We start from the raw sequence: 27,450 nt of genomic DNA, 5'->3' as shown, positions 1-27,450 counted from the left end.
GCGGTAGGCATCGAGCGATGATCGTGAGTAATTGTTCCGTCGCGCCGATAATTGATTTATCGTGAAAAGCGCACGCGGGCGGTGCGGCTTGCTAGCTGCCGCTGGTGATCAAGTGAAATGCCAACGTCACGCGAAATTGACAGTATTTATCTCTGTTCGCTGTGTATGCAAACAGGACTTTTAGTTCAACATCGTTGCGATAGTGAGTGAGCGAGTTGGTGATAGATGTAAATTGGTGGACAAACAGGTGGAAGCAAATAATTCACACTAAAAAGAGAAAAGTCTGCTATTCTATCTGTTCATGCTTCATGTCTGACAAAAACTACGTTATTGTTTGCTTTTGCATTTGTTTCATCAAAAAACGAAACACGGCGTTATTTCGGCAATTAAAAGTCAACAAAATAAATGAATCGTTTGCGGAGTTTGTACAAAAGCTTTGATTTGATTAATTCATCATAGATGATTTATGTCATATAATACATTTTCAGCGCATTATGAACGCAGCAAATCATTTTGAACTATTATCAAAACACCAAAAAACACGTCCAAACGTGTGTAACCATCAAAAAAGAAAAAAAACAAAATCGCTAATGATACACTCTTGTCCCACTTTGTCCCACTTTCGCTGACACGTTCCCCATCAACCGTCATTGTTGCACCGCACACGCACCGGAATAGCTCAAATTTGTGAAAATACCCCCGGCGGGAGTGAATGATACCGTGCAAATGTAAAAAAAAACACCCAAACCCTCACAAAACGAAAGCCCCAAAAGCTAGACCGAAGCCCGCAAATCACACAAATCTTCTGTCCCATTTATCAGCGGCGATGATTAACGGATTCGGTGTACGTCCATTGCCGAGCCACAAAACTGACACGCTCGCCGAGCCACCATCGTCCGATCGAATGCAGGAAAACAAGCGGGACAACAATCACGCTCGCGCTATTCCACTCAGCTCGAGCTGTCCACCGGGAAAGGAATTCCATTTATCAATCTAGTATTTTGAACGACGCTACATCATTCCAACACCGGGGCTCACCGATGAGTCGTCAGGTTTTTGTGCGGGTGCAAATTTGTAAACTTTGCCATTGAGATGGTGCGAGGAGGATGAAAGAGAGAGAGAGAGAGAGAGAGAGAGAGAGCAGGACATTCCTACATTTTTGTCATCTCACGGCCTACACGACTCCCCCTCCACGTTGGAGCTGGAAAACTCAATTGAGCTTGATGACTAATGGTATGCAATAAATTAGGGAGCGCGCGTGCGAACACCCTCCGAGCCTACCCGGGCAATCGCAAATCGATAGCACCTGGCGTACCTAGCCCCATAGACCATCGACTGGCCATTAATTTTACATTCGAAAGATGTTACACCCGGTGACCCCGGGGACTTACCTCGGCCCGGTGGCGCTTTCGTTCCACCGCTCGATCGAAATGCTGCTGCTGCGCGATCGGAACCGTTCCTTCTGCAGCTGGCGCAGTTGGCGCAGCTCCTCCCGGTACGCACCGAGTGGATCGTGGCCGGCCGGCGGCTCCCGCGTACGGCCGTTCGACTCCGGCTGGCGTGCCGATCCCGCCCCAGCTGGTGGCGATCCTGCCGTCTCGGGCGGGTAAAATAGCACCGTCGAGGAGGACGATTTCGGCCCGATGGAGTGAAACATTTTCTTCGACTTGACAAACTTGGGCGAGGCGGAAGCGAGCAGCCGATCGCCGAAACTTTGCGTCCGAAAGAACTTGGGCGATGACTGGGGCCGCACGTTGGAGGAAGACAGGGAGCAGCCTGGGGTCGAACTGGCTGGACGGGAAGGTTGCTGCACCCGTAGGAGCTGCTGCTCGTCGAAGCTTTCGGCCCGGAGGGCCACACTTTTACGCCGGCCGGCGCTCGACGGGGACGCCGACGACGGTGATGGTTCGAGCAGCAGGCCCGACTTTACCGACGGCTTAACCGAGCGAGACATTTTCGTGTTAGAAAAGTGTTTATAATAGTAGCACTATTGATTTATCCCACTTAGAATCACTCAACCACTGGCACACCGTCAAACACACACGACACAGCTTCCGGACGGTAGGGAAGCGTCTGCTGCCTTCCAGGAAGCGGTTGCCCGACTGCGACTCAGCAAACACAGTGAGCTGTAAATAATCGAACACGGCTACTCAACAAACATCACACAAGCGCGCACACTCACACACACATGCATGCTTCCAGAGAATGCTTGAGATAATGAACAAGTTTGTCGATCCATCAACCACTTCTCGGCGGAGATTTTGTCTTCCTGAAGCGACTTGGACGTGATATGAGCACCCATCTATGCTTCGCCATTGTTTACATCGAACCCCATACATCATACACCCCCTCCGTCTGGGTTCGTATGGGTTCGATTAAGATTTTCATTACACCTTCATCCTTGGCTCATAATTCGTTTTTTTTTCTTTTTGGTTTTCTCTCTCTCTCTCTCTCTTTCTACCTATAAACTCAATCTAGCGAGCTTTTGTTTCAGCGCTCGGGCTTCATCAGTGCAACGATCGATCGTCGCCCGGTACAGTGGCTCATTGTTAACTCGTTTATTGGTGCCGTTTTATGTGCTGCCATCCCACAGGCAACCGTGCACAGACGACGGTATCGATTGTCGCTTTAGCCGTGCCGTTATTGTCTTTCGCGGACGTTTGTGACGCGACGGGACGGAAACCCCGGATGGTAGGAAGCATCGCTCGGGATAGGGATTTTATGGACAGGGTTTATGATTTCATATCATCCCGCCAGGCAGGATGCTGATATATAGTTCAGCTAAAGTCAAATAAGATTGTTTCTGATGATTTGTTGGCTGGAGATCATTTTCTGTGCTCAAGGACTTCGTCCACAGTGGACAAAGTTATTTTCTCAAGCAACAGCAGTAAGTTGTGTTCACCCTTAGCTAACGCAATATTCCATGATGAATTGCATCAAATTCTAGTCAAACGGAACTACAATTAATGTATTTTCAAGCCAAATCGGCTTATTTGATCTTTCCTTATTTGACTGTTCAATTTATTTGAAAAAGAATTGATCACCAAGCAGCATCGGTATGCATAAGTTTCAATTCAACTACAATATAATCCATCCTTGATAAATGCCTGATGGTATGCAGCAATCAAATGTATAACGAGCGAACAAAAAAAATGAAATCAAAAAAGTATTACCTTTAGACTTAATATAATTATAATTCAAACGCATTATTCAAACGATCAACCCTTTCAAGTTCTAATGCATGTCAAAGGCCAATTGGTCTTTGAAGCATTACATACTTAGGCCGAACTGAAATCAATTTCAGTAAAAATAAATCGGCTAACAAATGTAATAAATAAATGTAATGTAATGTAATAAATGTAAAAATGTAATAAAAATATCTCTAATGCAATCATATTGCATGCTCTTTTGGAAGCCCTAAACCTAATGACTGTTTAGAGAGAAAAAAAAGATGTTTTAGAGTTAGCTATCTAACTCTAACCAAAAATTATCTAAGTATTGGAATACGAAAGTAAGAGAAATATTTAATCAAGACAACTAATAATACTCTTCTTTAATAGAAGAAACGACAAACAGATTAAAAAGCATCGTTGTCAAGTAACAGAATGAAACAAAGTAGCAAACGTGTGAACGGGCCTATTTCTCAAGCAGAAAAGTGGTTCGCAAAGCCCTGTCTAACGCTCGGGAGGCCTCGCTCGCCCCACCGATTCGGCTTAAGAATTATTGAGTACCCCGGCTTCAGGCGAAATGGCTTTACACTCATCAACAACAGCTACTCGAGCGTTTAAACAATACGCCCTACCACCACGGAAGTAATCGATATTTGCCCCGTTCGCGCAAGTACGGCTTTTACATGGCACGTACGTGCCGGCATGCCAATTGCAGTTTTCCCCAGTTTTTGTTTGTTATGGTGAAAAGAAAAAATCGGATTTGAAAAAAAAAAAAAATGCTAATCCTCCAAAGCACCACTCACTTGCAGGCGGGCAGGGCGCACACATTAAGTGCCTGCATGCTTTCAACAGCAAATTTCCATTAATTGCTCCTTCGCCGTGGTAGTTTGCTACCGCCTCCCGGAGGGGAGGAGCTTTTCTGGGAATCCGGGTTTTTGCATGTGTGTTTGACACGCTGCCAGGCCGATTGTCCGGCCAGGGCGGGACGGACGAGCGAAAGGCAGGGCAGGCGAGAGCGTGTGCAAATAGCATCTTGATGGGTTTTCCGTGAACTTTAATGAACCGTGGCATGCAGTTGACATGCGAAGCGGAAAACTAGTTTGTCTTATGAGGCGCGCCAGCGCTCGCTCGTTGCTGATTGTGAAGTGGGAGGCTCGTTTCCAGTTTGGCGTTGGTTTTTTTTTCTTCTTCCCTTTTGCTTTGCTGGTCTGTTTGTTCGCCGTAGCCGGGCTGTTCCGGGAAATTGCCAACATCATTTCCGGATGAGCAAGGTCGTCTCAAATTGAGATGCTTCAAAACCGTTGCCGGGATTGGCGAATAGCGGGCACAACCCGTGCCAGCAGTAAAATCAATAGAAAAGCTATAAATCTAGCAGAACAGCACTCGATTTTGTAACCATTTTGCGTGTTTGTTTGAGTGTGTGTGTGTGTGTGTGAGAGAGAGTGAGAAGAATTTGACAAACAGATTCTATTATGACACAATCCGGCTGTTGAAAGTCGTGCCGCTACAGCATCTTTATTGAAATAAAAAAACAGGATAAGTCATGTAATGCTTCTCTCCTTACAGTTGGCCGCATACGACCGGAAGAAATTCCCCATAGCCTCAAAGCCGTTCTAAATCCACGCTGCCTGTGAACGTTTTCTGTCTTCTTTCGGTTCACATTTGCGTACAAGCACACTTCCGCTCACTGAAGTGCATTATTCACTGCCCAACGGGTCGTTTTAGAGCTCTGTAATTCTGCGACCGTTTAACAAATCCCATGACCTCCACCATCACGAAACATTCCACACAAACTCTTGGCGACGTACAAGGCACACACAACACAAACACAAAAATCACTGTCCCGCGATTCCGTGCGGTAATCCTTTCGCTAAATATCTCCGCGGCTAAAAACGAAACTCCCACGGTCCTGCCAGCAGCATCGACTGCAACCGACTGTGGCCCGACGCCGACAACGACAGCGACCACGACGACGAGGACAGCGACGATGATGATGATGATGATGATGATGATGATGCTGCTGGCACACACAGAGAACGCAGCGCACACGTTGTCTTTGGCCGTCGACCACGACCACCATCCCGCATCTGGTACGAATGCTCAGGTTGATCTATTTGCCGTACGCCTTCCCACACCATACCCCGCTTTATATATCCTGTTGCTCCTGTCGAGCACTCACACCATAGTACAGCCACTCTCTCACACACACACATACGGTTGGATGGCACGATCATGAGGCCGATACAACAAAAAAAGGAAGAAGAAGCCGTAGTAGAAAAAGGATCAAAATCCAACCACTGTGCCACTGTATTATCCCGAAATGGCGACAATGTGTCCCCTCGCTGTCTCTGTCCCTTCGACACGCACACACACACACACACACACACAGTCTAGAGTCCGTTGTGTGCGAGTCTGTGTGTGTGTGGGTGGGGGGGGAGTAAATCCATTGGAATGAGCAATTCTTGCCTGTTGCCCGTTACGCTTTCTTTTTTATTTGTTTCTCGTTTCCTTCCACGCTTCCACTGTTGCTGGTGCTGGTGGGTGAATCGAGTCGTGATTTGGGTTTTTGGGCGCCTGCCCATGCCCAACTGACACTAACGAGCAGCGAGTTTATGATCGAAAACGGTGGTACCCAGGTAGTGGTGGCACATCCGCATCAATGCAAACAACCCCCGGACCAGGGCGAAGGGTTTTGTTTAACTTCCGGTAATTGAGCTCATTTTTGCAGATAGCAAGGGAAGGATGCGTTCATCGCACCTGCTGATCCCTTTTATTCCTCTGCGGGACGGTGCAAAAAGGGAAGAGCGAAAAACTATTCACCCATACAGCTAACAAAAAACAAAAAAGATGGCCTTATGGCGCAGAGGCTGGCGTCTGGTGGGCCGAGATAAAGCACATAACAATTCAGTCAAGCGTACCAGTGTCCGAACCGTACCAGTATGGGGGAGGATTATTATGGAATCAATTATCAGTAATGCAATGTCAACTTTACAGTTCCCTTGCTTTACACGGTTGGCCTATATACGGCCGGGGGAGCAATCATGGATTACATGCACTTGTGGGGAATTAAAGTGTGTGTTTGTGGAGAAAAAAGGGATGCTTCACAAAAAAAGGTTAACCCAACACAGGAATGTGAATGTTAAAGCGTGCTACATAACAGCATTTTGACTGTACTTACAGGGTTTCTCATACACATAATCATTTTAGCCTTTTTTTGTAAAGACTTGAGATGCTCTTTTGAAAGACAAGATATGAGGCTATACTCAACTTCAAAAGAGAATTGAAGCGTCCATGTAGCTCCACACCTTTAAGGTTGGTTCAAAATATCAAGTTTGTACAAGTTCTTTATGAAAAATGCTTGGTATAAGGTATCTTCCCTAAAGACACACATGAAAAAGAGCTTCCATAGTTTTTATGAGTCAAATTTTGGCATGGGACATAGCTTTGAAACAAAATATGAAACTAAACTGAAGAACAACTAGCTACATGTATGATCAATGAACGCTCAGAAGCCACTTAAAATTTTGAAACAAAAAACCAAATGAAAGTATAACAAAAGCATGATGCGAATTGCAAATTTTTATCCTAATAACCGTTAAATTTAAAACTAAATTTTAAATCCTCCTGTCAAAGCCCTGGTAAAGTCTCGTTCAACCCTAAATCGGTTCATTACGCTACATGCTGTTGTTTCTTCCTGCATCATTCTTATGCAGATCCCGCTTCCGTCTCGCTCTTCTCGTAGCCCATTTTTCACCCCCATTACCCGTTCCCATCCCCACACTACCCTTCCTTCCTATCCATCTTGTGTGTTCCTTCAGGCGAATCTTCGCGCTTCAATCCCCGCACTGTGCATCCTACTCCATCGCCTTCTCTCCACAAACCTCAGGCCAAAGGCACAAAAGGCAGACAGCATGGCGACCGTCGAGGGCGGCAATTCGAAAGCATATTTTTATCGCACCACGACCATATACAGCAACCCCGCTGGCAGCAGCATTGTTATTATTATTGTTGTACTTGCTGTTGCTGCTGCTGCTGCTGCAGCTGCCACCGGCCGTTCCGCGGCTCAACTGTTTGTTTATTTTTTTTTTCTGTACCATTTTCTCTTCTCTTTTACCGATTTGGTGCTTCGGGACTTTTGAGTCGGTCCTGTTCGCTCCTTCTTTCTCTCCTTCTCTCCCTTTCATTCTCGCTCAGCTCTTCTTTGCTCTTGCTCTTCTCTATCTCTTTCCATGACAATGGGATCCATTACCCCCCCCCCCCCCCCCCCCCCCACTTTTGGCAACCGGCAGATGGGGATGACTTTAAGCCGTACCGACAACAACGCTTGCAGCATCCATCCATCGCCGCAGCCGGGATTATGGCAGCCGTGGCAAGCTTCCCGTGTCAGTGCCGGTGACATCGACACCGGTCTGACATCCGGCAATCGCGGGAGCGGATAGTGTCAAACGAACGCTGGCGTGGCGTTTTCCACCGAAGGTTGCGGATTCAATCGACACGGCGACATGTCTGGTCTGGTTGGACATTCTGGCTGGTTGTTGCGCTGTCCATTAAGCGCAATCTGCAACTGTGGGACGCTCGGAGTTGGTATGTTTGGTGGCTTGCTAGGATGCTAACCGCTACAAGGTACGTTGAGGCAGAAATTTTGAATTCTATTTTCGTGTTTCTCCTTCTTATGGTTGGATAGCCAGCAAGCTGTCAGCGTGTGTTGGATAGTTTTTTTTTTTTTTTTGCAATTCTTTTAGACGTTTTCTGAAATATGAATTCCAACAGTGTCTAAGCATGATTGGCGGCTAGCCCTTTCTCCTCCAATGATTGTCAATGATGTCGCCCAGTTTGCAGCACACTGAAAGTGTCAAAACACTCTTCCCACAGCGTGACAATTCTAGAGTTCCGAGTAATCACTTCTACCTATTGACATTCAAAAATCGTCATCCAAATGCGATGCTCATTTGCGCTAATTGCTTATCAAACATTCATCGTCTGGCGCAGGTCAAGCTGCCGGCGAAACGCACCTCAAGCGGCCAGCACTCAACCATTCCCGACGCTCCAGCGTGAAACGCCTCACCGCAGGCTATCGTTATAAATCATGCAAATCAAAAAGTTCACAATCAGCACGAGCACCACTTTGCTAATCACTTTCACGGCACCTTTGCCCCCGTGGAGCGTACGCAGCTCAAATTGGAGAGAAATTATCTTAATTACTACAGACGCCGGGCTTCCGTGGGCAGCCGGAGTTTGGGCCTGCGGACCTGTCAAATTGGAACGTGCCGGCGTGAAGTTTCCCCAACTCAGGCGACACTCGCACAACGACTTCAAGAAGTTGGGCAGAAAGTTTTCATCAAACAGGAATTACATCAAGCTAACCCCATCCGCTCGGCATGTTGCCGGGGATCGTTTCGATTGAGGCAATGTTGATACGTGCCTTCACAACCCTTCATACCGGACGGATCAATTCCTGCACGCGGAGAAAGAGTTCACCGAACTTTGCGCGCCGTATGGAAACGCAGTAGTACGATACTTGTTGATATCACCTCGCCCCTCTCCTACCGACACCGAGACCAAAGCGACAAAAGGGAAACCCGGTGACGCCGAGGGAAGGAGATCAAATAAACCCACACGTATGGGACGAGGATTTGCCGAGAGTGAGAGAAATTGGAATCCTACAGCATTCAGCCCGACATTGCTGGAATCTTGTTGGAGGCCAACAGCACGTCGGAATGGCGGTGACTGACGGCTTTTGTCGTTTTCTTCCTCGTCCCGTACCGAGCTGCCGTGTAAGCTCTTGGACTCAAGCATTGAGTGTGCCCCTTGCTCCGCTAGCAAAAAGGTTCGATCTTACATTGCCTTCGTCTACGCAAGGTGTGCCATTGGACGGAAACCTTTTCCAGAGCCACCGCATTTCCGAGTTTTGCTAGTTTACTTTAATTGTTTCTCTCTGCTCCCGCTGCTCTCTGCGTTCCATCACTCCACTGTTGACTCGCTGTCACGTTCGTTTTGTGCCACTTTCGGGGCGGTGTTTGGTCGGTACGGCTCCAAACATAAATCAAACCCCCAGGCTGACTCGCCTACGGTAAGGTATTTTCCATTAGGGAGGGCTTCCAGCAAGCGGATTGTGGTGCTTTTAACGGGGCCCGAGCCCGAGTTCAAAATCTCCAGACAATACAACTGTGAACCCGAGAATCAATAGAACCAAAACACTGACCGGAACGAGCAGATCTGCTGCGGCTGGATGCCAGAACCCCGACACGACAGGAAATCTAATTTAACCGTTTTCACAACCAATTTGCGAAAAACTGCTCAACTGAGAACCATATTGATGTGCCAAATAGGTGATTTTCGCTCCGGGTAGAGAGGCAGCATGAGAAATTGCTCCCGGAATGATAAGCCACCGGACCACTGCTTTGATATTTGTGTTCTATGGCTCCTGCAGCGCGGATGAAGCTTTTAAAGCCACTTTGTGCCAGAGGTTCGAAGGTGGCTTTCACACGCTTCCCGCACTGTGTTCTAAATTAAAGAAGGGTACGCATCACTCCAGAAACTGCTCCATTCCATTCACGGGGATTATAGAGCCAGTGTTGAAATGATGGCATGAGCTGGAAGGCTTTGGTTGTTCTATTTCCGTACGACCTGCTGTGGCACATGTTGGCAGGAAAAAGCTATGCAGAACAAATGGAACATTGAAGGGAGAAGCCCTTTGAATGAGGCTTTCCTGTCGTAATTTAAATAAATCAGAGTGTGAGTTTTTTTTCTGGTTATTCAGACTCATGCCAATGAGCACATTACATTTACATAAATCTTGCATGAACCATCAAGCTTGTAAGAAGGAAACGTCACATCCCGTTCGCAGTGACAGTCACTAACGAACTTCTTTTTGGCGCAATTGATTGGTACAGTAAAATGATTGGATTATGCAAGAGTTTCTGTGATTGCTGAAATTTCACGATATTGGATGTATGTATGCAGGGGATGCTTACGCTACTATTTTAGAACATAATTTTGCTTCAACGTACTATCGCAAAAAAAGTGTCAACTAAAAAAAACTTATTAAATCCGTAAATAATCCGTGAATACTTATATGTTTTGCTTTGCTTCTTGAAATTTTCTATAATTTATACAGGATTACACACTCCAGGCACACTTTTAACAAAATCCTCAAACAAAATATTTCTTAATCTTGTGGAAGTAGTAATAGATTTAAAAAAATTTTGTGCATATTTTGTTGTTAAATGAATTTAAAACATCAAGAACAATATAATCTTTTGTACATAAAATTTTCAATAGAAAGGTCCAATAACTCATTCTAAGAACTATCAAAGTTGAGCTAAAAATTTAAAAAAATCCATATCAAAGCACTTACTTCTTGATGCTAGGGGCGTAAATATTATATTCTGTCATTGTTTTTCTTACCTGTAAAGAAATGAATAAAAATAATTAATTAAAATGATTACAACAATCTTTAAACTTGATATTTTCTTTCAATATTCTGGGCTTATCTCACGATAGCAAACCATACCCTGAACGTCGCAATGCCGAACCACCAAGTGTAATAATCGTTCTACCATTTTCCGAACCCCTCACCACAGTCCTATATGGTCAGCTGTGTGTCGCCGTGCTCACCTGCCCGAATGCTTATGGTCGCGCCAGCACAATGCCCCATCGCATGAAAACATAACCCCAAACAAATCGAATCAATTACACCACCACAGCTTTCTCCATGCACCCAGTCAACTACCGCACAATTTTCCACGATTGATTCCAATCAATCGTTCGCGGCAGTCGGCTCCCCCCGCCCCCAATCCACTCCACAGGTCATATTACACCCCGCCCGTCATCCACGGAAGCTTGCCAGCATTCCAATCGATCGATCTTTGGCTTCTTCCGGCGTCGGAAGCTACCGGTTTCCGGTTCGCTGGAATCGATACATCGGTTCCGTGCTAACACACTCCATGAAATGAGAGTGCCGCCCGTTGAAGCGAAACGATATTAACAAAAAAAGGGGGGGGGGGAGGGAAGTAACCACCCCTCCTTTCTCTGTGCTTTCCCGCGTGCAAGCTGGAAAGGGAGACGCTGTTTACATATATCGCACGTACATATTTATGGGAAATGCGCAGCCCAGCGTAATGTCATCGACACACTCGAATGCTTAACCGACAGCCGAACTGAGCGCTGAACGCTGATGATTGATTTATGGCCACCGCACCCGGCAAGCAAATTAGATTGATCGCTTCTTCGCCTTGTTGCTGGTTGGCTTATTTGCGGAGGCTTACATTTTATTCCCATTACAACGAGGTTTGGCTCGTGTGCGTGTGTACCCGTGCCCTCTGATTAATTAGACTACGGCGTGTGTGTGCGTTGGGGTTTTATTTCGACGTGAGCGGATTAAAACACAACCTCCTTCCGGGCGATGGACCTAATCCTTTATTACGCCTTGCTTGTGGGTGGGATTAAGGTGGAAGGTGCATTAATCTTGTTTATTTTTAGGAACACCACAAAAACAAATAAAACACACTGCCACAGGGATCAAGCAATCAAGTGGCAAACAATTTCATCAGTTGTTGCTTAAAGTAATTATTATATCTTTTTTTTCTATCGCTCATCACCCACCAATCACGAAACTTTTAATCACCAACTCACTGTAGCCATAGTTTGTATCTGCTTGCTAGGCAAAAAAATGCCCTGTGCTATAATTTATCGCACGCGGCTCGCCCTAGATCGACGGTTTCACACAAAATTAATTCCTTTTAATGTGCACTCGAGCGTGAACAGCGCAACCCGCGGCCAGTCACGCACGGTCATTGGGCTGCGTAATGACAGGCAAACGCATTAAATTTAATCTTACACTTCGCTCCCCCTCCGGCTCGTGGTCGATTGGTAGGCAACAAAAAAAAGGAAGAACCAGTGTGAAACGAATTATGTTCATATTAATTTTTAACACCATTTCCTCGCAACCTCCATCAAAATATCGTCTGCAAAAAACCGGTACAGGAGGGGGATAAAAACAAAACATACAAAAAAAAAAAACAAAAACGAATGACTGTACCAACGACCAGCTTCTTGGTGATATATATGAAGGCAGAAACGCCGTCGGTTGCGCGAGCGCTGAAAGAATGCGATTAGTCGGTGCGAAATTATGGCTATCCCGAAATGTTCGGGGTTAAAGTCTCGCACTGTGTTATGGTGGGAGTTTTTGCTGTACAGTTTTTAGGGTCGATTTATTCCCATACCCAAAGCATGAGCTCGCAGTACTTCAAACGCTGACGCTGAATCCGGGTGGGATGTTTTTCTTTCCCCCGAGAGGCAGCGAACGAGCGAGAGCAAGGCAAAAGGGAGGGAAAAAGAGGAAAGCATAACATTATTAAAGTGTATACGGTGTTTTTTTTTGTACGTACAATTGAATTTGCCTCCGAACTAGCGACAAGGGAAGGGTAACGAGGGAAAGGCTGAAGAACGTCGAGAACATGGAACTCGTCCCATTTTGGCTTTATGAGGGATAAAGTCAAGTTAGCGGTGACGGCCAGGTTGATGATTCCCATTTTGCCTTAAGGCTTGGCTTGTGCGAGTTGAGCTTTCCGGGAGCGCATCGTAACCTCGTAAGGAGGTAAACCATTTAAGGAAGCATGTGAATAATTTATCATCCCTCCCGGGGCTACTTTTCGACCGTGAAATGGTATCCCAGTATGGTTGTTGAGGATCTATCCTGCCGCCAGGGTGATTGGAAAGAAAGGTAACGTTCTGCACTTGGTTTGGTTTTAAAGTTGTGTGCTTAATGTGCTCATGATTAAAACTTTATGGTGTGGTATGTTTTAGGATTTTTTTTTCACAACGGAACTGTATTCTCCATTTAGCTTCGTTCTGTTCTTTGTGTGCTAGAGCACCGCACAGACGAGCTTGAGTGACCCATTTACCATAATTGCCGCCGCCAAACGATTCAAGCGTAGAGCTGGTGAAAATTCGCACGACAGGAAAAACAAGGGACCAATTTTTTCTCAACCCTCTCCCCCTTATTTTCGCCAGCTATTCATAAGATGGAAAGTTAATCCATGCATACTGACGGCTACACAATAGTTTACAGCTTGCCTGTAACCGACACTGCGCGCTGCAGCTCACTAGAATTGTAAGAATTACGAAGTGAAAGTGAGAGAGAAAGAGAGAAAGAGGATAGAAATAGTTGTGATAGATAGAGAGGGCAAGAGAAAAAAGCAATCCACAATATATTTTGAAAACGACAGCACCAAGATGAGTGCACCGGAATGAGAAAACTTTTCCCAGACGAACGAGGATCGGATCCTTTTGCACAGCGACCCAAAAGCGCCAAAGCGAATGGTGCATGGTGCTCTTTTTTCCAGCCCGCCCTTGCACCGCACCGACACACTGTTGCGTGGTGGGTGAGCGTGTTTAAAAATTCAATGTATGTAAAATGGTACCGACTCCGTTTCAGCAGTCCGTCGTTCTTCGATACCTACGAACCTGGTGCACAAAACATGAAGCACATACAAACCCTGCAATGGTGAAGCATGGTATGGGATAAAGTGCATTAAGAGTAATGTGTTGCAGTTTCCTTCATCAAAGGGCTAGGTGTGTGTGTGTGTAGTATGCACACGTACTGTGTGCGTGTGTACAGTAGCGTTTGCCGTATATACCAATCTCGTTCAGCATGTGAACCTCGAATGCAATCGAATCGGAATGGAATCACGGAAAAATGGTACACTTTTTCCCCATCCAAATCTCTATTGAGAATGGTGTTTTATGCGAGCTTACACAGCCAAGCGTACGCAACAACTGACTTGTTGCCCGCTGCACGGACGAAAGCAAAATGTTCATTTGTATGCTAATTAGTGTTTTACATTTTATTGAACCACTTTAAGCGCCATCGCCACGAAGCGAACCGAACGGGCGAGACGAATTTCCACAACTTGTTATTGTGTGCGTTATGTTTGGTGTGCGTGGTCATGTATGTATGATGCGGGGGCTTCCGGCTTGTTGTTTGCGCTATTTGTGATTCATGAGACCGCAAACAAAACGCGTGGCCTGCTCAATGCTGCTCACCTGTAACCTTGTGCTGAGCATTATGCAAACAAAGAGGATATTCGATTTGGTTTTGCTTTGCATAAAGAGTGCACTAGCTCGCAATTTTTGTAGCCAAACTCCACATCGCATTGCTATTCCCAACATATCCACGTGCTTCATTAGTTGTTAGTCTCGGGTGCATTGCAAACATTGCATTCCTTGCATGCCGCCCCAATCCGTGCATAAAGTAAGAATTTTGCGCTGCGTTCGTGCCGCCGAATGGTTTTAATGCTTCTCACGTAAATTAATTATAAGTCTCTTTATTACACGGCACCGACCGAAAACTGCGACCGCCGCTTTCTCACCCTCCACCACCATTCGGTACGTTTCCCGTGCATTCTTACCAAACCGGTGCAGGTGTGCATCGTGCAACTTTTAACTCATAAAGTTTGATTAAAGCTTCCGTGCCAGAGTGAAGCATTTGCCACTCCAGTCAACTGCGCCGGTAAGTAACTGAGCTCTCCTTTTTGGATCGTGGAAGTGTGTGTGTGTGTGTGTGTGCACTGTAATCTGCACCCGAGAATGCATCTGGCGTGCAGCAGACTAACCTCGGTGCGGTACAAACAAAGACAGCTTACAGCGCGATGCGTGCGGTTCTGGCAAGCAAGAGCAAGAAACCACACGCGCGCTCAAAAACCCCATCCTCCCCTAGCATGGCAGAAACCGTCTGCCAAACCATGCGGGCTACTTAACAATGTAGCAACCTGTGTGTGTATGTGTGTCTGTGTATTGGAGTGTGTTCACCAGCTTTCCCGTGCAAACCGATTTTCCATCATGCTAACCACTTCGCTTCGTAACGTTGCCTCGCAAGCTTCAAAAGGTTTGCTGATGGTAGCAACGGTGAGTGGGCCGCGATGGGCCACCCAAAGCCAACGACAAAACCTCCAAATCCCTGCCAACTACACACGGTGCGTGCACACTTGCCCTATCCCGATGTCGATGAAGGTTTTAAGGGGGGAGGTCTAAAGCGAAAGGCCTCCTCCAGTCTCGGCAAAAGAGGCAAAAGGGACCCGTTTTCCACCAACCCGACTGACATGGGCCGATCTAATCCGCTAGAATATAGTGCCGCTCATTTACCGACGCCCAACTGGGGCGGAAAATCAGCCACGAAAAGATGTCGGTCGTAACACGACCGTTAAATTTAACCTCAACCATTGCCGTCGCCCTTATCGCTGAAAGAGCAACATTTCTAGGATCAAAAATTAACACTTCGTTTCCCAAGTGGTGCATGGGTGGGCTGTGGAAGCTGTGCGAAGGATCCTTCTACCAAATGGTACACACACACGCACACATACAAACACACAAGACCTGTATGCGATTACTGGACCGAAACGCATTGGATCATAAAATTTCTCATCATGTCACCACAACGAACACGAACACGTTTCCCAGTTTTTGTGCTTGCTTTCTCTCCACTACACCCATGCTGGTAGGATTGTGTAAGTGCGAAGTTATAGAAGAAAAAAAAATGGATGAAAGAAAAAAGAAAAGAGAAAAACTTCAACCAAACATTGTGGTATGAATGGATGCTGCTCCTAGCTAACACCAGGGTCACGTCAACTGTTCGACGCAAGCAAACAATGTGTTAAAAGACAAACAGTGCACGAAGAAACCGGAAAGCGACGAGTCACAAATCAATACCAAACCGAACCGATGCAGCAACAGCGACGAGGGAAAAGCAAAAGAAAAACAGCCGCGCAAGCCAACAAAGTGATTCCAAACATTCAACAAAGTTTCAACATCCCGATCCCGAATAGGCCGGTCGGCGGGAGGAATGGGGGAGTTTTTTTGCCGCAATACTTCCGCTTCTGCCGCTTGCCTGGGTGGCTTGGCTGCGTTAGCAAAAAGGAACAAAAAAGGTAGAGCAAATGTAGGCTGGTTCTTCTGGGAATGGTCCATCCCGCCTTCTGACAATGGACAGCATCAACCGGTGGAATACTAATCTCTTCTCTTCAGCACGCTGTACTAACAATTCGTGTGCGTTTCACTGTTTCCGCACAATTCATCCATCATTGGACAAGGTAAACGAACGAGGCAGAAGGGGAAATGACGGCGTGATCGATAAAAAGTTTAGAATCTTCACAATCCTTTCGGCAGTGTACCATTTTCTCGATTGCAATAAAGTAAGTGATCATTTGGCGTTCAATACTAGTCTTAAAAATGGTAGAAAATGATTGTTTGAGTAAAACTTACGAAAGGAAAAGGTACAATTTTGCATGTAAATTTCGTACACTACTTTGTCCTTGCTCTTTGTCAATCTAGTCTCGCATCCCTTTCTTCCGATGCTACATCAAAGACAAATCCGCTAGGAAAAACATACCACAACGCTCGCTTACAATGCCGCACATTACTGCGGTCCTCACTGTTTGCTGTGTCATGCTTTGTTCGCACACGCTGCGGTATGTCAAGGCCAGTAGATGAATCGTAATGGAACATCTTCTTTTACAACCATTCAACAGCAAACCGATCCGACCAAAGCGAGGCAAGCAACCAACAAAGGAAAGCGTACAATAACATATCCATCACAGAGCCTTGATGAGCAACGATCGTTTCATGTCAAAGCATTTCCTCACCTAAAAACATTGCCTAAATGTAGGCGTTTGAGTCAAAAAATTAAGAATTTCAATAAACTTAATCTTGTGCAAGATAGGGGATAGCTGTTTCTTCGTTTTACGTTATTTAATACACCATCAAATGAAATTCATGTCTATACCTGCTGTCCATCTACTCCATTTATGTTCTCTCTCTTTTCTTCCCTTCCTTTTGATCCAACTTTCCAACCCACAAGCAACGACGCTGGATTTTGCTTGCCCCCTTTCACCAATTTCAAACGTAAGCTAGCGCTATATTTGTCTTGTAATTAGACACGGCGGCTACGGCACGGATTTGCTTTCCCTTGCCCAGCAAAAAGGCTGCGACGAAGCGTATCAAATAGATGTAACGCGTCGGAAATTAAATATTTATCCGGGCCCGTATCCGTGACGCGAATAATTAGATCAGCATGAGAGGTGTCGACGAGTCCTTTCGGTCCGTCCGGAGGCCGTTTTGTTTTTCCACAATGCTTCCTTTCGTTTTTGCAGCATTGTAGTGTAGAATGTTTTGTGTCACCACAAGCACAAGCAGCTGGCTCCCTCCAAAACATTCGAGAAAGGTGATATTTTCCTTTATTTTCCCTTTAGTTTGCTAGCAGCACAATTTATCAACGGCTTTCGGTGGTGCTGTACTGATAATGATTTTGTCGATTGACATTGCGTACCGAACCCCTTTTCTGGTCGACAGCATATCGAACGGCTGTGAAAGGAGCAGTAACGATTGTTATCTACAGTGACATTAGTGATAAAAGGAAACCCTCGTCACAACCACACAACCGCACACGTGCGTGAAACAAAGCCGAGCAACGAGCTGGGTCAAAGTAACGCCAAGGCGCTGGTAAAATACGCAAGGGTGCTTCTTCAAAAGGATTCAAATTGATCCAATCATTGAGCAATGACGAAGGTAATATTTGCTTTTGTACTTATCGCTTTTTGTCGGTAGAAAGAACCGTACACACGGAAGAGAGCAATTCTATTATCCTGTAATGCATGAACAACGCATGTTGATGATACACATGATGGAGCTTGAAATTATCTATTGACTGCCCGATTATAACGAGCAGTAGTGAGCATTGCGTTGCTACTCAGCAAAAATGTGTTTTTATTCCACTTTTTAGTGAACCGCCCAATGGAGACGCATGGTCGTTCGTAGTTCGTCCGTTTTGCTCAACGCGCCATGGAGACGCATGGTATTTCGCTCCAATTAAGGTTTACCGGGAAAGGTAAGGAAGGTTACCTCCGTTATCTGCGATCGAAATATTGCCAAGCCAGTGATAAACAACATCAGCGCTCGGACTCGTTAGCACACCATGAGAAAATATTGACCGTGAGCAGTAATGGCGGGCGGAATATCGTGGTTCAGTGCGATTTATCGGACCGAAACGGTATCATTAGGATTTGGAACGGAAAAGGGGGCCTGTTTTTCTAGAAAGATGGCTCGAAAAAGAGCATCTCACATTAACGATCGTACCGGTAGATAGTGTGTGGTGAAGTGGAAACTGTCAATAAACGCGAATGTTTTATGCTCTCAATGCTCCTATAAGAAATGCTCATGTTTTGAGCATGTGATTTTTCTTTCAAAGTATTGTATAAATAGTTTTTTTAAACCGAATTTATAACAAATACATATTTCATCACCATTTCGTTAGCTTCTTGCTGTTCTGGATGCTGATTTATCTTCGCATTATTTTATGGCACATTAAACATACATTAAATGCAACCTGTTACTAATGGGTTAACGGTAATACAACTATCTGAATCACATGTCATGCAGCATAATAATTCTACCCCCGATAAAATATATTGTAAAAGTAGCATTCAAGAAACCATCTATCTCCCCCATCGGAGTAAAGCCAGCAGTCGCCTCGGGGTAGCTGACACACACATACCCACTTACACAAAAACACACATCTCAACCAAACGTACTCGCACAGCCGCCCATTCACCCATCCACCCAACGAAAATACCCGAGAGCGCAAAAGTATGCCAAAAATTCCTCCAAAACCATGCGAATATGTACGAAGCCGGTACTTTATTGCATTTGTTGCTTGCCGGCATCATTGCTCTTCTGTTGCTGGCGTTCAACCAGCGACATGCCAACCCGTCGCGTAATGTTTCTTTTCGGCTGCCCGTACGTATCCAGCCCTAGCACACATACACCGAAAACGGGGGAGACGAGCAGTCGGGATCGGAATATTATTTCAACCAAGAGCGCTTCCCTAACTCCTTAGCAAACACGTCTCGAGTATGACATTTAACTGTGACAGTAGCTCGTACCGACACACAAACACAGACAAGGGCAACATCAAACATCTCCACGCAAAACTCACATCAAGCGCACGGGCCCCCTTCTGCCGAGTAATTCATTTAAACAATAAAAGCAACCGCTTCGAGCAGCACCGTGGAATGGCAATTGGTTGGAAGCGAATCGGTGGCTGATGTAATTGAACGCACTCAACGGCTGAGCCAGTCGTCAATGTGCGTACCTAAACTGTCAAAGTTATAATTGAGAGAGCGGAATCGGGATGGGAAGTTTTTCTTTTATTTTTATTTTTTGTTTACATAAAAACTTTGCCTTCCTCCGCGCCAAAAGCGTTACGTTTGCGTTAAACTGGCGGTGAACTGGGCGACCTCGACCCAATCACTGAGATGGTTTGCTTTTTTGGTAATGGCTGGAAGTTCTCGTAAGCATGTTGTAAATTAAAAAAATGTCACTAATGCCGGGAGCAAAAATTTCAATATAATGATCTACTTTTGTAAAGTCACCAAACCAACTGCAGACAGCAATAATGATAAGAGGCAGTAGTATAAAAAATGAACTAGAATTGTGCAGATATAATGAAAATTGATTGCGCGCTTTAAACCGCCGTAGCAAGCTGCTAGATGTTCGCTGCTTTTGTCCTGCGGCAGTTGACTTTTGAAGCTAAGAACTCATTATCATCATTACTGTGTGTTTCTTTTGCTTGTTCTGCAAGCTCCTACCTATCTGCACACAACTGTCTCTTACAATGCTTGTCATCTACAGGTGCTACCGGCAGCTGGCACTGAAAGAGACGGAGAAAGGTCCAAAAACTGGACCGTAAGAAGCTCCGGCAGTTTTGTTTCAAAAAAGAAGGAACAAAGGCAAACAAAAAGAAAAGACAAGACTCACCAACACCCCATGTTCCCTACAGTGTTCAGCCCAAAACTTGAACAGTGGAACGTGCTCAGGGGTAACATCAGAAAATGGTGGAGAAAAAACGTTCTCCAATCTCCCCAGGATTTAATTGTTACAGGTGTTTTTGCCCCATAATTCCATTATGCAATCGTCGAACCCACCGGCTGCGGCTGTGGGTCGATTCGAGCGGTGAAGATGAAAACGATAACTGCTTTCCTGCTGGGCAATGAATCACCCGCAAACCACAAAACCTGGGGAGCACTTCAAACGCGGAAAGGGAGTGAAAAGAAAGAAACCGAGACTTCCCGCGAATGAATGCAAAAGAGATATTTGCGGTGAAATGGGAGTGAAAATACCCCTTGAATGCAAACCCAGTTAAGGTAAACTCCCTCAATGGGAAGGAGGAAAAAATTATACGCCTCTCATCCCGCCATTGATTGCAATCTTCAAACAAGAGGACGCCGCTTCCTAGCTGTTTCGTTCCGTTTTATCCCTACCCAGCCACCCAGCCGGGCTTTTCCATCCATCCAGTGTTTGATTTCGCATTTACCCAGCGTACCGTACACAATCGGAAAGTGTACTTGTCTTTCCGCTTCATCCCGTGGCCCACCTTTTAATTTGGACGGTGTTTTGCTAAACCGGCGCTCGGTCGACGCTCGAACTTACCTCGCTGCTACGTAATCGGGCGCATGGTAGGACGCATTACGACCCCCGGCCATAAAGCCGCCGGCTCCGGTCGCCGCACCGCCACCGCCCATCCGGTCGCTCTGCACCATCTCCCAGCTGGTGATGCGGATGGGCCAAACGATCTGACCGAAGCTGTCCCGTATCAGCGCCTCCCAGGACGAGTAGGACGGCGACTGGGAGGACTGGGAGTGGTCGGACTGGAGCCGCTCGGACCGTTGCAGCCGGGCCCGCCGCCGGGGTGACAGTGAGCTTTGCTGGCCCGTACCAGCCGGGCCATTAGGCGGATTGCCGGCTGTGACCGCAACAGGTTGAGCGGGCTGAACGGCTGTGCCACCGCCGTTAGCTGACAGTTGCTGGCGTGTTGCATAACTTCCGGCGCTTAGCGCTGTACCGGTGGGAGAGAGCAACGAGGGCACAGGGCTCGATTCACTGCCGCTCGCCATCTTGTGATAACGCGTAGCGCGACGCACTGCAGAGTTGCGGCTCCCTTCCTACCCAGCCACCCGGGAGCGCTGGTTGCTACTTAATGGCACGCTGAACACTGTCGCCGCTTGCAGATGATTGTCAGTCAAGCACACATACAGACACATATACAAAAAAAAACACACACAGCTTTTGGGTAAACGAAACTGTTACAACAATCGTTGAATAATGTTGCCCCCAAAATGTAACACAGCTGTTATTATAACGGGGGGTAAGTAGGGCCCCTTCAAAAACGGAACAAAAAAAAAATTCGCCACAAAATGAAAACGGAGCAGAGCAAACACACGTGCGTTTTGGCTCACTGTGCGGGCCACGCAAACGCAACCTCACGTGGTCTTGTGCCTTTTTATGTTTCTTTTTTCCCTGTACGAAACCACTTCACTCAACCAGTCCCAATGGGAAAGCTGCGCCGTGCACGGATCTTGCTTTGCTTTACCACCGGATGTCCTGGTGCTTGTGTGGCAGTGCTACTGCTACTGCTGCTGTAGTAGCAACAAATGTGCCCTCGGTCGGTCGGTGCAGCGCAACGTTTGCAATTAGCTGCGGCTTGCTACTCAATCATCAATTCGCTTCGCTGCATCAGACGATTCCCGGAGCGGGGAGCTAAGATTACACAATGACTGCTCGTTCATTGTCGGTATGATGTCGTGGTGATTAACACAGGCGGGCGAAGCATAAACTAGGGCACACGCCTTTCCAAGCAGCGCTCTGCATTACGCTTACGGGAAGCAGCTGAAGCGGTCTGCGTGGTCACTAATCGAACAAGAGACAAAAACCACAGCTGCATCAAGCACAACCACAGCATCCGTCGCGGGACGTTTCTAAATCCTGCGCCAGCTTCTGCACCACCCAAAATACCCAAAACGCTTTCAGACACAGGCACAGCACACAAAAATACACACAAAATTCCAACACTTCCTGCTGCGGCCGAAAGTAATAACCATAAACCACCAACTCGCGCAATAGACTGCGCGCACGAGTTGCACAAGATACTTTGGTTTGTTTTTTTTCTCTCTTCGCTTTTCCAACTCTCTTCGTCGACGGAAGCGTTTTGTTTTTGTTTTTTATTTCATGCGGTTTATCAAGCAAAGACGAAAGTTACAACGGCTCATGGTGGTGGTGGTGGACACCACAAACAGTACAAAAAAAAATTATCCCGCGAGCGTTTGCAATGAACCGGAAAAGGGAAATAAATTAAATTAAAAAAAAAGAAAGAAGTAAAAACGAGCTCCAAACGGTCTAGGCGTGCACGAGCAACAGCTGTGGTAGACCGGAAAGAAATATAACCACCGGTTCGCGCCCGTTATCCTCTGCGGGCAAATGATAGTGTGAACTGCGTTCGGGTGCAGAACAACACGAGAAAAGTCGGACACTAAAGCTGGCTTCTTTTTTTTGTTCAGAACACAACCATCACAGCTTACAGAAAAAATCACAAACACACACACACACACACAATCTGTCCCTGTTAACTAGAATGGGACCACTGTTCGACCCCATGGGTCGAAAGCACATTTCCGGAATCCTTTACCGTGCTCGAGAACTGGGCGCACAAAAACACAACCGTTACCGCTTACCGATCGAACGCGAATGCCATCTGCTATGGTACGCGATGCTGCAAACGGTATGGGAAACTGTTCTCGGCTCGCAGCAACAGCAACAAAGCTGCCACCAGCAGCCCATACTGACTGGGCGAGCGATATCTTCGCAACATGCCAAAATTTGGCCCCTATAATCACGTGAAGTGACGCACCGCGGAGTCTTTCTCTCTCTGTTTTTATCAGCCACCCGCTCTCTCTCTCTCTCTCTCTCGCTCTCACGCTGAGTGGTCCGACTTAAATCGACGGACGGAGCAAAACAAAAACATCTCGTTATGCACACAAAGGATACAAAGGGCAGAAAACCTCAGGGCAGGCAGCAAGGCGGCGGGATGAAACACCCAGAGTAATGGTGTGCGGTGTGACAGTGTTACTGTGAAACAAACGCATCACACTGCTCACGTGCTCGAGCAACAGTGTCGGGTGGAAGCTACCGCGTCAGAACAAAGCTTTTCGACAGGGTGTTTCGGTGAGCTTTCGGTGAGCGAGCGTGTAACGTGTTGCGCAACACAAAACGGTCACTCGTGAGTACCCGTTTGAGAGCGTTCGTTCAAGCGTTTTCCCACTGATGAGTGCTTTTTGTTGTGGTTTTGATATCAGTTGTAAGGTTGATGGCACGTTTGAAGTAGCTTTTGAATGAGTTTCGCCATCTCCGGTAGCATTCATTGCTGTAATGTACTCAATGTTGTATTTGTTGTTGTTGTTTAATTTAAATATTTTATTCACCTAAAATAAATATTGTTCTTAGTCTTGCAGTATCCCACACCAATGCAGGATTTTCTCATCATTCTGAAAGTTAGCAAGGATGTGCCCAAACAACTCACAAAGAAGTAATACCCCGTAGGGTAGATTATAATTTCCTGAAATAACAGATAGTCCCTACAGATTGTCACTTTATCAGGCGGCGGAAGAAAACAGCACCGGTACGGTAGACCGGCAAAAGCTGCTAAATAAATAGCCCGTGGGCTGCTTGCTCCTAACACGTTGAGTCACACTCACACACACATGCCTAGTACGTTCAGGTATGTCAGTTGGCATGCCGGCACGTTAACACGTGTGTATGTGTAGGTGTGTATGCAGAGGTAGATTAGCTTCCTGGCGGTTCACTACCAACCGCACATCGTATATCGTAGCTCTTTGATCTTAAGTTCTGACATCAGTAACAACAACAACAACAACCATCACCAAAAAAACCGGAACCATATAGATCGGTACGAATTTTTCTTACCTACCAAAGGTTTACTTGCTGTTCTACTGGAAGGATCAATTTTGGATGAAATAGGGACTGCTTGTTTGGGTTTGGGCTTTGGTAGACCACAAAAACTTTGGCACGGATGCACGATAACAGCTACCATCCGGCAATGAAGCGTAGCGAAGGATCGAGTGGGCTTCGGGAGGAAAAGTGATTTGAAAAAGCGTTAAATGCTATTAAATGGGGATGCTAATTTATTGACTTTATTTGAAAACTTTTGAAACTGTAAGATATAAAATGGAAGGTGAAACATGTGTTTGTTCTGTGTGTTCTTGTTGCGAATTAACCTTAGGTATGCAATCCGCAGTGTTTTAAACGCCATAAGGTATGCAATTAGCATTGCAACTCTTTGTTGTAAACCCTTCTTAAGAAATTAATTTACTCATTAACCTTGTCTGCTGTTGAGCTGTATTAAAACCTACCTTCTAGTAACTACATATGAAACCAAACTTAACAACTATTGGAGTTTGCTATTCACCCAACAAAACAAGGCTAATGACAGTTTGAGAAGATACCCAAAACTGATTCGAAAATCAACCCTAAAATTTAAAGACTTTCTTCAATCAATCACCTCATAATCCTCCTCATTCATGCTTTTAAAGCTTTCCAACCGTATCTCCTTTCAACCCAAAGTGTCTTTTGGGCCAGATTCTTCCACTCTCACCGTAATCCTTGAAGCCCTGCAGTCCGTCCGGAAGCGTTCAAAACTTTCCAATTCCACCGAATTGCGGAAAATAAGGGTTATGCCAACGCCAACGCTTATTCTCGTCACGTACCTTTCCGGTCAACATTGCCAATCCGCACACTGGCAGACGGAAAATGAGAACACAAAATCCAAATTCTGCCGACCTTCTCTTTCGCAAGGCAGAATAAATCTGGCGTTCCGATTAGCTGCTAGCCCAGCCTTGCTGCTGTAATAAATTGCATAACCCAGCGCCCTGTGCGCTATGCAAAGCTTGTGCGCACTGTAGCAACATTGCAATTACATAACTTCAAACCTCCCACCACCTTTCTGAGGATAGTAATTTGCATTCTGTAGAGTGTGTAAAAAAAAAGAAACGAACGCCACAAAACATCTTCACTGCAGTCACAATGGAAGAAAGGTGAACTCATCGCATAATGAGCAAATGAAGCGTACTCTTCTAAATTGTCATTCTTTGCCCGAACGCCACTGCCAAATGCTGTGCTGTGACGACAGATTTAATCCCCGCCGCTTCCCACTTCTCACCTTACCAAGCTAGCCGGGCGGAAGTGGCAATAGTATTGCCACTCTGCAGGACGTGATTCTATTCGCTTGCGCTGTGGCACTTTGCTGCAGCAACGTAGAAAACAAAAAAAAATAATACAAGATAGTTAGGGCGGAGCGATCACCGGTCTGCTGATACTGCAACTTTCCGGTCCTCAACCGGGGCAAACCGAATCCCGCAACCGGTAATCTGGTCTAAGAGGATCCAAAGCTGGACCCAGCTGACAGAAAGCGCCCGGGGAAATGGTTCAGCTGGGCCAAACGCTGCAGACCCTTTGGAAGATTTGCTTCAATCGATCCAATCGATCGTGCTGCCTCTGCCGCTCGCTCTACCTTTCGAGCACAAATCTTTCAAACTTCTTCACCCGTTTACCCGTGTTGTGGTTTTCGGTCGCAGACAGTTTTCTGCCCTGATGCTGTGCTGCACACGTGAGCCCCAGATTGTTTCAGCAACCACGAGCTGGAAGCTGTGGGTTTACATTTTACTCACCGAACAATGTGTATGAGCCCGGCAGGCTGAAGCAACGATGGGGCCGACTTCAGCATCATTTCCTTAATGCTTGATTTTAATGCGCTCACCAAAATTCGCGCTCGTGCGAAAACCGCCGACGCAAACTTTTTGGAGCACCGGTGAAAATTTCTTCATCAACAATCTTATACGCCCGAAAGTGGGCCACTTGCCGGTGCACCGGCTCCGTTCGTATGAGTCGAAACGTACCGTCAACAATCAGTTTCTCGTTATCGTTCACCAGTCGTTGGTGAGCTGGTGGTGGTGGCTGGACCGGCAAGTGCTGACACCGATAGTGTCTGGTGCGTGTTTTGCCTTCGCAACGGTAAGCGGCATTGCATTGAATATGATTTTAAATAAACGCTCAAAAGGAAACACTCTCCCTTTCATGTGCTGCTCTTGTCTTTTTTGTGTATAGTTTTATGGTAGCCTTATCGCTTCACAGAAGGGATTGTGCTCGTTTAGTGTGGGAAGGGGCAAACGAGAATTTCTCTTTTCAGAAGGGTTTTGTTTTTCGGGTTTCCTTTTGGGGTAGGCGTGACTTCATGTATGTCATTATATTCAATAAAGAAATAAATAAAAAACGGGCAAGGGATTCATTTTAAGAACAAAAGCGGGATAAAAGGAAAGCATCTTTGGTGGAGACGTGAACGTTATACAAATATTCAAATTCAGAGCATGATGCTCCAGGTATTATTAAAAAACGTAAAATATCCTCGATGAAGGTGAATAGAAACACACCCAGCACGCAAGATGTAGAAGCAAACATTAAAGTAGTATTCTTTATTATATCTTTCACACATTCGGCACTTTAGTCTCATGTTAATGTCTACTGCTAGGCATAGCATACTCTTCTTTTGCATTCCTTGCCTGCTTGTGTAATTATCTTCTGAGTTGTGCTTTCAATTTTAATATAAAAATGTCCACCATAAGATCAGAAAGCACACAAGCAAGTAAACTCAAGCGCTCTAGGTATTTAAGATGGGACCATAAGAAAAGCGTAATTGTACATTTTCCTATAATACTTTCTCTCATCTTATTAACTCAACTTCAAAGCAATGGAAGCGTTTAGAAAAATCAAGAACTAAACTTCGTTTTCCACGCCATATGATCCTCTCAAAAGATTAAAGCAAAAAGGTACCAAAAAGGTATTTAGAAAATTATCCATAAAACGGATCAAATATCCATATGGAATTATTACCCATAATTCCCAACAACAGCAACCAGGCGCCTCCATTTAAATCATCTCTATTTTATTCCCGAGAAAAAACCCGCTTCATGGTCCATTCGAAAAGATTATTATGATTTTCAACCTACTAAAGGGAACATCTAATTCACTTTCAATGGAAATGTTCGGCATGGGACGACGGACGTTGGGATAAATCCCTATTAAACCACATTATGCACCAAAAAGTTTCCCTGAACCCCATCCCGACCCTAGCTAATGTACAATCAAATAACATGTAAATAAACCATCCAAAAGCACTGATTTAATCGCAACCCTGCGTAACAGCTTAACCTCCAACAAGGAACCACTATTGGCTGGCTACTATCGCTGTCGTGGCAAACAAACAATAACCAAACATAATCATCAATCGGAATTGCATTTCGCTCGTTCGCATCATCCGCTTCAACTAACCCGAGCATGCTCCACTGCCTCACTGGAATCCCCCCCCCCCCCCCTTTCCCACACA

General features: G+C 45.8%; 1 protein-coding gene across 9 annotated transcripts in view; it reads right to left on the bottom strand.

Annotated features, from left to right (window-relative positions):
• LOC4577025 (GTPase-activating Rap/Ran-GAP domain-like protein 3) overlaps positions 1-27,450 on the bottom strand; it is a 77,752-nt gene that overhangs the window by 35,727 nt on the left and 14,575 nt on the right. The window contains exons 1-2 of one of the 9 annotated variants that reach the window (XM_061647757.1): positions 22,684-22,776; positions 20,652-21,284 (exon numbers count right to left, since the gene is read on the bottom strand). The exons of 5 other annotated variants lie outside the window; for them this stretch is intronic. In XM_061647757.1, the coding sequence (XP_061503741.1) occupies positions 20,652-21,115 (464 nt within the window). In that variant the 5' untranslated portion in view covers positions 21,116-21,284; positions 22,684-22,776. Of the gene's footprint in view, positions 1-1,391; positions 2,127-4,734; positions 5,123-20,651; positions 21,380-22,683; positions 22,777-27,450 lie in introns of those variants that run through there. 3 more of the 9 variants (XM_061647756.1, XM_061647755.1, XM_061647754.1) reach the window with 3 other exon arrangements.

The sequence above is a fragment of the Anopheles gambiae genome, chromosome 2 (assembly GCF_943734735.2).
Source record: "Anopheles gambiae chromosome 2, idAnoGambNW_F1_1, whole genome shotgun sequence".
In the NCBI taxonomy this organism is placed as follows: Eukaryota; Metazoa; Arthropoda; class Insecta; order Diptera; family Culicidae; genus Anopheles; species Anopheles gambiae.
Note: the sequence above shows the minus strand (reverse complement) of the source record. Positions and strands in the feature narration are given on the sequence as shown.